Genomic DNA, 12,145 nt, shown 5'->3' with positions numbered 1-12,145 from the left:
GTCATTAACAGGATACTGGATGTCTGTAGACACTGAGGGCACCACTCAAAGGGGTTTCAGTGGAGCGCGGACGGAAGTCCGTGTACAGCGTTTACTTTGCGGGTGCGAGCAGCAGCAGGCGCGATAATTGCAAACAGATGGCGCCGCTGCGCGCTCCCACAAGGTATACGCTATACATGCACGAGTAATCACTGGAAACAGTGCAGTACATGCACAAGTTTCCAAAAAAGTACGGAGTGATTCCAAGAGGTCACTCCAAAGCAGCGCTTGCACGCTGAGTAGGCGAGACCTAAAAAGTGAATAGTCACCCATAAGACAACGCATCATAAAGTGCCAGACAGATTAAGGAAAAAGCCCAACAAGTGTAGTCAAGTGCGGTTTGTAGGAAGCTGGCTCTGTATATACTATAACAAAATGAGGTATAGTGTGCACAGAGTCCAGTGAAACCCCAAAGGTAGGCAGAGGTAAAAGTAGATAGCACCTTACTCTCTATTTGTTATAGTGTGGGCGAGCAGTTAGGCTTTATCAGAGGGTAGTGTCAAGCATTTGTTGTACACACTCAATCAGCAAATGATGACACTCAAAGACTGACCTCAGACCAATTCTGTTTGTATAAAATATTGTTACGTTATTTTATTTCTAGAACCAAGCCAAGCCTGGCACAGGTAAGTGAAATAAATGCTTTGCAAAATATAATGCAGTGTTTACAAGTGAATGCAAGTTCAAATGCAGTTGTTTGAAATATAGGTATGTCAAGGTATTGAAATTACTGTACAGATTATTTTTTTCGTTACTTTTTAGATTACTTTTAAAGTTACTCAGTGTGATATGCTTAGATTTCACACCGAGACATTTCCTAGAGAAAAGGTAAGTAAAATCAGTTTAGAACAGCTATTTTTCAGGTTTCCATACAAACCAACTCCACACAAACATTCATCAGAGAAATAGGTTCCTATGGAGAGAAATTGAGTTAACGGTTACCAGTTAAGTACTCTGTCTTCGGGGTTGAGTTTCTGGGGTAAGAACAAGGGATCCCCCAGGGTCAAGGATGCACTCTTGTTACACCCTCAGCGGCACTAGGGCTGCCAGGACAGGAGCGGAGGCCCAATGATACCCAATGGGGGATAGGGGGGCCTCTGGTTGGTGGCTGCCTACGAGCAGGTCTAGGGTTGTGGGAGCAAAGCTCCTGGTGTAAGGCTCAGGGCAAAGCGGGATCCTGTTTAGAACAAAAAGTGCACCCGCAGCGGTGCAGAGGCAACTGGGTGCAGCGTGCTGGTTTGGCATTGGGTTCCCTGTTGATTGCAATGGGGATTCTCCGGTTACAAATTTTGTAATTTTTCCACAAAAGACAGATTGGCCCTCCGGAATCTGACTACTGATACTTCCATTACTATCAAGCCAGCGGATAAGGGGGGTGCCACAGTTCTGCAAGACACTGTCACCTACCGAATGGAATGCCTTCGACAACTTAAGGACAATAAATCGTACCGGGTCCTAGAAACAGATCCAACACCAAGACTCACTCTTGAGATAAAACATCTGGTTGAGGAAGGGGAGGCAGAGGGATGGATTACACCACAAGAGGCCCAATTCCTGGTAACTCCAAATCCAGTGATGCCCTATTTCTACTGCCTCCCTAAGATTCATAAAAACCAACAACCACCCCCAGGACGTCCCATCATATCTGGGATCGGCTCACTGTTAGAGCCTCTATCCAAGTTTGTGGATGTCTTTTTACGGCCGATGGTGTCAGAGATGCCCACCTACCTCAAAGATACCTCCGATGTCCTACGGATGTTGCCTGATATCGAGTTCAACACCGGCACCGATATGATGGTCAGCTTTGATGTAGAGTCACTCTACACTTGTATCCCGCAACTAGAGACTCTGGATTCCATCAAAAGACTTTTGGAAGTACGCGATCTGAACAGCATGACTCCCGTCCACTTCATTATGGAGTGTGCTAGGATAGCAATGACGGAAAAAAAAATTTGATTCGAAGACCAGATTTTCTTGCAAATCTCTGGCACCTCCATGGGGAGTGTTTTTGCGCCTAGCCTCGCCAACCTCTATGTTCATCTATTTGAACAACATCATGTACTGAACCACAGCAACCCTTTTCGTAAACATCTGGTGCTGTGGAAGAGGTACATAGATATACTAGTGGTATGGCGAGGCTCGAGCTTAGAGATCCAGGCCTTTCACACTTGGCTTAATCAGCAAAATGCCTTTTTGAAGTTCACTGTTGAGTACAGCCAACAACGCTGGTCTTTCCTCGACATTTCCATCTTTCCTGTCGGGGACACATTACATTGCAAACTTTTCAAGAAACCAATGTCGAGAAATTCTCTCCTAGCTTTTGACAGTCATCATCCGAGGGCCCTCAGAGAAAATCTCCCTGTGGGACAGTTCCTCCGTCTCAGGTGGAACTGTTCTACTAAGGATCTCTTTAACAAACATGCCAGTGATCTGGCATTTCAACTCCGGTCACGTCGTTATCCCAAAAGAATAGTGCGTCAGGCCTGGAAGAGGGCGTCCAATAACAGCAGGGATGCGTTACTGGATAACAGCACCCCAAGGACCCCCATTGACAGGCTGACTTTTGTAACAACGTTCTGTACCCTCTCTAATAGACTACAGAAAACGATATGGAAACACTGGCACATCCTGAATGTGGCCTCAGAGAACATTCCATCACCCCTGTTTGCATTCAAAAAGGGTCCCAGTTTACGTAACAGCTTGGTGCATACACGTCCACCAACACAGCCCGCACGTACCACTAACACTCTATGGTCATTACCACCAGTACGAGGTCACTACCCCTGTGGCTCTAGCAGCGTTTGTGCTCAGACGACCAAGACTATATCAGTGGATATTGGTACAAATCGCCCTTGGATACTAAATAGTCATACCAACTGCAATTCTGAGAGCGTGATATACATGATCACATGCCCTTGCTCCCTGAAGTATATTGGGCACACTACACGCAAGATCAAGCTCCGCATCAGTGAGCATAAGAGCACGATCCGGTGTAAAAAACAGTCCACTTGCCTCACAGATCACTTTTTGGCCAAACGACAAAGCCGATGATCTGAGGTGGATCGTGCTTGAACGACCTTTGATCCCCCAACATATAACGGATACTTCCAGGTTCCTGTTTACAAGAGAGCAAAGGTGGATCTTCAAAATGCAAACGGATACACACGGTCTGAATGATCACATTCCATGGACTTCGATCTGAAATATAAGATATATTGTACAACTTACCATCTTCCATGTACCTTACTAATGAGTAATCTTGTATCGTAATGGCTATCACCTTGACCAGTATTTACATCGAGGTGACTCGAGCGATATAGATCTTATTAAAGTAACACTGGATACATAGAGTTACAGTCAATATACCTCATGGCTATACCTAGTTCTAACTCAAGAGGCACCGCAGAACTTTTTGGTTTCCCAGGCAGGAAGGAGACAATGGCTGCCTTATTATGCACATATGATTCATGCCTACAGAATGTATTAAACACTTAACACGTTAGACATATGTGTTGAATAACATCTAGTTAGGTCATTATTTAAGGTCTCAAGATTACCACACAGATCCATTTGTACATCAACGATGGGAGTAGTCCTTGAGGATGTAGCCACTTCATACGAATTAGACATCACATCTGTCCTTTATTAATAATATTCTTGCATGCCCTTTGATTTCCACGTATTCATAGAGGCTAGTTTCATATCATTAGGTATGACTATTTTGAGAATACTGCTCAACATTCGAGTGGCTTCAAAATCCATCGTATGGGCTTTTCTGCAGTCAGATCAGTATGAGCCCCCATTACTCTCGAATTTGAAGTAGAGTTTTCAGTTATTATCAGCATGCCTGCTCCGGCTGCCCGGTGCATGATTATTTAGGTGAGGTGCAGTCCTGGGGCTCCATGTGAGCTTGGCGCTTTATACAGAATATGTGTGGTGACAATCAATGCCGTGAATAACTCTAGTCGGGCATAAACGGGAGACCTGGGTTGCAGGCGCCTCTAACGCAATATGCGTGGTAACTAAGTACCTCGATGGATCCGGGTCTGGTGCGTGCGCAGAGACTAGTGTCTCTCCGTTGACGCCTTCATATAGAGTACGATATTACACAACGTAGAGGGATGGTAGGCTTTGGCCACACTCTAGTATCGAGTAACGCCGCATGTCAGGCGTGGACTGTGAGGATGTCTAACTTATTTATTCTGTAATTGACATCCCGTGTGCGTGCGCACAAGTAAATGAGAGACACTATCCTCTCTAGATGATCCAAACTGCGCATGCACAATTTGTCTAGTGTTGCCGATACTGCTCATGCGTACTCGAACATGTGGGTCGTACACACGATCAATCCCGGCACCTGTGTATCGTCAACGACGTAATGAACAAATTAGAGCGGGTATTTAAGGATTCCCCTCCTTCCTGCCGTCACCTCCCAGACTGCTTGCAGCCTGGTCCGGAGTACCGACGGACAGGTAAGAAGTGGGAAATCCGGGTTGCTGTTAGCTGCTACTAGTAGATCCTGCGTTCTGCCTTGTTGGGGAGGATTATCTCGTCACCGGACTCCCCCTATGAGATTCACTACAGCGGGTAGCACTGCTTTTCCCTAGGGACCTGACGCCATCAGTCCATACAAAGAGGGTGGCATTCCTGTGGTTCTATAATGGGAGATAGGCCCCTATGTTTCCTAACACACTAGGTTGTTTAGTAAGAGCTCTCGCCTATGCTGAATAATATGCAGATTCAGAGGCAGAGGAGGTTTACAAATGGAGCATTCCTTTGGTATACTTGTCATGTCACACATGAGGGTTTTGTCTCTCAGAGTCAGGATTTTAGCGGTTTTAAGGTGTTGAATGTACTGTAGGGATTTCCAAGGGACTAGTATCTATGTGCAACCGGTTCTCTTGTGTCCTTACATTTCAACAGAGCGGGGCTTCCTTCACTGAGCAGTCAGCCGGGTGAGGTGAGGCTTTCCTCCCACAGAAAGCTGGGTGAGTTGAACTTAAAATTTATTTTAAAAAAATTAATTGGCAGCAATGCTTTGAATTTTGATAACCATGACAGTGCATAAAGGGCACTGTACGATGGGAGTCATTGATGCTGTGCTCATATGTGTGAGAGACCTTTTCTTATGGTTTGATTTCTTCTCAATCTTTTTAGGGAAGAAGACTAGGCTCTTGTACCCTGGCAAAAAGATTGTTAGTCGGGTAGGGTGGCTTTTGCCACACTATTTTTGTAATAGCATTATATTTTGTTTTTTCACATCACTTCCACTGAATAGATTTTTCCTGCAGTAGCTTTGTTTTCAATTAAATCTAGGTCCTGAAGAAAGCCGGGTGAGTCAACCATTACGGCTGAAACATGTCGACCTCATGAGACCAAGTCAGGAAATAGTCGTCTTTGTTTAAGACTATTTTGGTTTTAGATATGACACCTGGGCAATCTTGAATAAACATATTTTTTGCCCACGTAGTCATTTTTAATGCACTTTTCACGGTAGAGCACTGCACATCTTTTTTGAGTCCTCAAGAGTTGTTATATACACTGAGCCAGGAGACTGTTCTAGCTTGGGATTATCTGGTCGGGCAGCCAAGAGGGCCGGCTGGCTCGATGCTATGGGCCCAGACCTCTATCCCTTAGAGTCTCAAATGACGAAGCTCCGCCAATAAGGGTGGGCTGCTGGACTCTTTATTTCTGGCCTGGTGATATACCAACCATTTGTAGAGACTCTCGCTTTGTTCACGGCATCCAGTGACTTTTCTGTCTGTATGTTTGGACTTAAGACCTTCTGTTAGTTTTTCTGATTCTCCGGTTTCAACAAAGACTGCAGGTTAGGGGACGAAGATCTCCTGGAGGTGACCACCGGTTGGAGAGGTAAGCTGGGATGCCTGGGGATGCTGGGACAGCGTCGGTTGGGCCACCTAAGGCCCTGGGACTTCGGGTGCAGGGGAGTCTTTAGAAGCCTGGTTTCTCTTACCAGCTCTGGTTGCGGTCGGGGGGGCGGGGGGTTGGATATATGAGGGAGTCTCCAGAAAGAGGCTGCAGGCTTCACTTGGAGTTTCGAGGCATGTGAGAGATCACCAAATCTTGGGTCAGAATCGCCAGTGAGACCTCCTCGTAATGTTGGGCCACTAACTAGGGCCGTGGGCAACGGGTGCAGACTCGCGGATTTGGCCAGAGTCTGTGGGGTGAACACATCTGGTGTTCACGGGAGACAGGGCAGGTCCTCGGGGTTCTTGAGGTTGCTGGGTGCAGGACACGCCGAAGGTTCGCTTCTGCAGGTTCGAGGTGGGGACAGGTAGGTAGGGCTGGGGCTAAGTCAGTGGGCGTCCTCCTCTTCTTACCTTCAGCATGGTTGTTCGGTCCTTTTCTTGTTGGTAGTTTCTTGTCTCAGGAGGCAAGGTTTAGGGTTGCCCCTAAATACTAGATTTAGGGGTGTTACAGGTAAGTAAAGGTTGGGACAAATGGGTCACTTGCCTGGGGGCTACACTCCTTATTATCCCACTCTCCAGTGGGAGAAGGGCATATGCCTCACTCTGGTTGGCTGGGTCCCCCCACCTGCAAGATGGGGAGGGGGGGGGGGGGAACTGAGAGTTGTGCTTCACCTCGCCTCCCCCACCTGAGTGGTGAGGTTGTCAAAGGTGGGCACACCTCCCTTCCTCACTTGGTTTTGCCACCAGTTCTCCCGCCCAAAGTAGGGGTCAGAACCGGTGGGGAGCAGTTGCTGGAAGCACAAAAGGCCAGGGAAAGCTCACAAAGGCAGCAAGCCTTTGAATCTTTCCCGTCGTGGACCCTGCCTATCCTGGGGAGGAGACTTGGCACCTCGTCCCAGGGTGTGCATGGTTTCAGAACCCAGACAGCAGCAGGCTCTTGACTCAGGGGTCCAGAAAGATATCTGATGGTGGCAGCTGGGGACCAGCCACTCAGCCTGGACACTAGTGTTAGGTCATTTTTATGGGGGGCATCTCGAAGACACCCTCTGTGTGCATTTTTCATTAAATCCCACACTGGCATCAGTGTGGGTTTAATGTGCTGAGAAGTTTCATACCAAACTTCTCAGTTTTCAGTAAAGCCATTATGGTACTGTGGAGTTCGTAATGACAAACTCCCAGCGACTTACACTCTTAGTGGCATTACTGCACTTACAATGTGTAAGAATTGGCTTAGACAATGTAGGGGTACAGGGCTCATGCACCTGTACCCGCACCACTAGTCTAGTGCACCCAGCTAGAGGGGTGGCTGATCTATGCCAGGGCAGTGGGTTGTAGCATGGCACACAGGGATGTGTGCCTTGTAGACTCTTCACTTTGTTCTGCACCAAAACACGCAGCCTGCAAAGGCAGTGTTAGAGTGTAAAGGTACAGGGCCTCTAAGGGTGGCACAATAAGTGCTGCAGCCCTTAGAGGCCTTCCCTGGTCACAGTGCCCTGGGTACTTGTATACCATTTACCAGGGGCTGACCTATGGCCAGAGAGTGCCAATTGGGTTTTGTCTTCAATATAGTTTTAGGGAAAGAACATAAGCCCTGGGTACCTGATTAGCAGGAGACCAGGGCACACTCAAAGTACTTCAGCAGTTCAGCAAAAAGTGGGGGCAACCATGCAAAAAGTGGGGCACTTTCTTACACTGAACTACCAAACTCTCTCAAGTAAGCGGATCGTTCAGAAAGGTTAGATTGGAGGAAATTGTCAAGCCTGCTGGTATGATGCAGACTTATTTAAAGGCGGGCCAACAACAGCATAGTGAAAGGGCAGCAAATTATCGGCCTCATAATTTTCCTCATGTGGGAAATATTGAAGTACTTGAACTGTGTCAAGGTCTGAAAAAACGTGGCTCCAGCCTCCTGTAGTACTGGTGCCCAGGGAGAGTATGGGGGTCAATACCTATGATATTTGAAGCTACAACTAATAAAAATTTCATCTGCCTATTTCTTCATCTAAAAGGTTACCTTTATTTCTCGAAGCATTCTTTTTTTTTTTCAAGGTTTTGTATAGTGTGCACAAGATTCAGGAACAGCACAGCTTTACATATTACTTTCATCAAAACAAAATGATTAAAGCAATTTTATATATACAAATTGTAAATAAAATAGAGCTGTTATAGAATACAGCACAGACTGAACAAGATAGCTGAAGGAGACAGATCAGAATAATAAGAGTTACTAGTTATATTAAAAACAAGACTATCTGGAAACATAAAACAGCAGTATCTTAGTGAATATACACCAAAGTATGACCCAGTTGAGAAGTGAAGTAAATTGACTAAAGCACATCAATGTCTGCAACCTTAAATGGCACGGCAACTGAATTTCTTAATAAATCCTATAACTCAAGCTGAAACCAAATGAAACAACATAATCACTGCAGTTGATGTGATAGCAAGGTGGATCAGGGAGTCAAGAGGAGCCAGAGCAAATTAAGTTATAGTAAGTGGAGGAGGAAAGGAAGCTGTTATTGGAAAAATACAGATTTAGCCCTGATCAGAAGGAGGGTAAGGAAAGATGGTACAAACAAGGGAGGAATAGTATTCCCAACTTTGAGTTCACAAGCAGAGAATGAAAGAACAAGGAGTTTATTCTTCTAAAAGTAGGAAACTCCAAAAACAGTTTCTTAGAGCTAAAGAAAGTTAACGACCACCTCTTGCTCAAGATCTCAGGCCAGGTATTGCAAACAATCATGTAAGAATTTGTGAACTCGGAAGAGGCATCAATATAAATAACAGATATGGAGGGTGATGACGACAAATGGTTTACTTGTTTCTTTGGGTAAGGAAGTGGTGCATGTATTTTTAAAAGTAATTATAAAATATATATTATTTGGGTAAAGAAAATTATAACAATTTTAAGTGTCACAAAATTGTTTGGTACCTTTGATTTTTTCAGCCAATTCATTTTGATACACAGTGTATCTCAGAGCATGGATCCAAGGTCGCACGTCATGTTGTTTGCATGAACGCAAAGCCTCACTGTAAAGAGGGATAAGGCAGTCCTGTATAGATAAGGATTAAAACGACAGCAAATTATTAAATGATAACACTACAGGGCATACTACTGAAGCATGTATGAACGTCAAAGTAAAGTTATTTTTAAGTGAGGTTTACAAAAACTAATGTCAATATAGAAAAGCCTCCTAAATCAGTAACTGTTGTAAAATGGTGAAAATTCAAAAACAACAATTTGCATACGTTGGTAACACTTTCTGGTAGAGACTAACTGCACGTTTTTAATATTTCCAAGATGCCAGACCATATCTGGAAACTTTTGAGTAGTAACTGTGTGAGCCGGTAGGTAGTGCCTTTGGACTCCACACCGACACTGTTCTGATCCAGAAAATGTTTTGCGGACCTATATAGGCAGCACTCCCTGACTTCTGTAGGTTTTGAGGCTATCCATGCCCCAAAAGGCAGAGCCCCAACATTGGCTTTGACCACAAAACAGGAAGGATTGGAGGGCCATTGAGGAGCTTGTGATTAGATAGTCTCTCTACCAGAAAGATGGTTCGTAACTTGCTCTTTTGATAGAGACTTCTAGCTGCAGATTCCTCACGTTTTGAATAGACCCCAAAGTAGTATCTATTAGGAGGTGGGTCTGTGAGTTGGCTCACACATGGAAGTCATACAGGACCGAGCGGGCCAAATGCCCTTCTCGAGGAACCTGGCTGTCCAGACAGTAGTGCTTCATCAATGTATGAAGTGACACCCACATAGCTGATGGGCAGATGTCCAGGACAGGAATTACGAAAGCCAACGCAGTGGTAGCAGCTTTTGCACTGGTGGAATGGGCTTGCACACTTTGTGGAGGGCACATTTAGACCAATACGTAGCAGACCTTGATGCAGAGTATCATTTAAATGGATATGGTTCTCTACTGCATGGCATTGACTTTTTCACCCTTGCGAACCCCACAAAGAGCTGAGCTTCTACCCGATGTTCTTTGGTACGATCGTTGTAAAATCTCAGTGCTCTTTTTGGGTCCAAGCAATGGAGCCACACCTCCTCCTTAGAGAGGTGAGGCGGAGCATAGAACGGAATAGGATAATGCTTTGAATGATGTGGAACGGCATCACAACTTTTTGTAAGAATGTTTATCGCATCAGATGTGAAGGGCCTCAAAGGTAGTGCACATCAAATATGAGAGGGCCATGTTAAGGTCTGACTGAGGCATTATGAAATGAGAGGGAGGAAATAAGTATTGGAGACGCTTCAAAAACACATGAAAGCCGGTGACGTAAACAATTAGGGCTAGCCCAGCAACCGTAAAAAGGCCCAAAACAAAGCCCTGCAGGGCAAGAGATGAAACGAATAGAACTCATCTAAAACTCGGACTGAAGGGGGCCAATCTGGCGTGTGCCACACAAACTCACAAATTTGTTACAACAATGGGAATAAACAGTTTTTGTCGAGGGACGTCTAGCTGCCAAAATGACATCACCCACCTTGGGAGGAATGTCAAAGGCGTTAAACCTTTACTGCTCCAACTCCATGCATGAAGGTGGAGATAGCAAAGGACCCGGTGCAGAACTCTACCCTATTGTTGCGACAGCGGTTCCTACCTACAGTACGCGCAGCCTGATCTGTGGACAGATGCTCAGTCCCAGAAGTTCTGGATACCATACACTCAGTCCTCAATCTGTGGCCACTAGAATGCTTTGTGCCTGGGCATTCCGATCTTCAGAACTCCGAGCAGGAGTTGTAATAGTGGGAAGGTGTACAATAGTCCTGAGCTCCACTCTATGTGGAACGTGCCCCATCGCGCGAGGCACCTTGGAAACTCCAACGCACAAAACTGCAGGCATTTTGCATTATCTACAGTATTGAATTGTTCAAGCCAAGGTTCTCCCCAGTTATGAAATTTCAACTCTGGATGGGGCAGGAAGAGGGTTTGCCGCTGACCCAATCGCGGTCCAGTAACTACCACTGTGATCGTTTACAGTCTTCTCTAGGATCTGGACGTGGTCAGAGAGGTACCCTTGATGCTGGACCCACAGACTTCAGATTCCATTACAGAGAACACGTGTCACCTGGGGTGCTTGGACAGCATGCTGCAGTCCATCAGTCCCAGCAGCCTCAGAGTTGACCTTACTAAAATCAGGACAGAGGATGAAACACCTGGATCATAGCCTGAATGTCTAGGACTCTCCTTTTCGGGGGAGAGCCATACAACTTAACTGTGCTCCAAATGGCTCAGAGGAAGGGGGGCTTGGGAGAAGGAGTCAGGTGTGACTTCAGCACATTGCTAGAGATCCCCCAAAGATAACTGGAGCTTCGCCTTAGTCCGGAGGTGGTTGACGACTGCCTGGGGCGACCTTTCCTGCAACAACCAGTCGTCCTGGTAGGGGAAGACTTGGACTTCTGACCTCAGAAGGTGTACTGCAACCACAGTCATCACTTTGTTGTAAACAAACGAGGAGTACTCGTGAGATCAATAGGAAGCACAGCAAATGAGAAATTCTATTGTCCCACCACAGGTACGGCCAATAGACTTGCAAGATGGGTATTTCAAAATAGGCAGCTTGCAGGTCCAACGCCACACTCCAGGATGGAGGACAGCCAATACCTGGGCCAGTGTGAGTAGCTTGAATTTTTCCTTTCGGAAGAAGGCCTCAAGAGGGCACTGGTTCAAACTAGGATTAGGCTTCCATCCTTCTTCGGCACCAGAAAGTAGAGGAAATAACTACCACAACCTACTTCAGGCACAGGCACCTTCACAATAGCCCAGTTTGGCCAAAAGGGCACGCACTTTCTGCCACAAGACAGATAGATGGCCCTCTTCAGTCGCTCTGTGAATGGCAAATGGTTTGAAGAGTGGCAATTAAAGGCAAAGTACACCTTCCTGACTATCTGCAGGACCCACCCATCCGAAGTGTTGGTCTGCAAACCTGACAAGAAACCTTGTCCAACCGGGTGGCTCTCATGACGAAGGGCACGCTAAAGGCATTTAGCAGGTAGAGCTGGTAGGGGGGGGGCAGTGGGCAGAGGCTCACTGACCCAGCAAAAATAATGAGCCAGGGCAGACCTGGCTTAGCAGTTCAGGCTGGACTGTACCCATGAGGAGCAGGGTCAATACTGATTTGCAGATTGCTGGGTCTAAACGGAGGTGGCATGGTGAGCAA

At 46.1% G+C, this 12,145-nt stretch overlaps 1 protein-coding gene across 1 annotated transcript in view; it reads right to left on the bottom strand.

Moving 5' to 3' along the window:
* SMG1 (SMG1 nonsense mediated mRNA decay associated PI3K related kinase) overlaps positions 1-12,145 on the bottom strand; it is a 1,471,505-nt gene that overhangs the window by 842,464 nt on the left and 616,896 nt on the right. The window contains exon 29 of the mRNA XM_085628855.1: positions 8,902-9,022. Coding sequence (XP_085484981.1) covers positions 8,902-9,022 — 121 coding nt within the window. The remainder of the gene's footprint in view (positions 1-8,901; positions 9,023-12,145) is intronic.

Source organism: Triturus cristatus, chromosome 10 (assembly GCF_964204655.1).
Source record: "Triturus cristatus chromosome 10, aTriCri1.1, whole genome shotgun sequence".
Taxonomy (NCBI): Eukaryota; Metazoa; Chordata; class Amphibia; order Caudata; family Salamandridae; genus Triturus; species Triturus cristatus.
The sequence above is the reverse complement of the archived record's forward strand: the minus strand, read 5'-3'. Positions and strand labels throughout refer to the sequence as shown.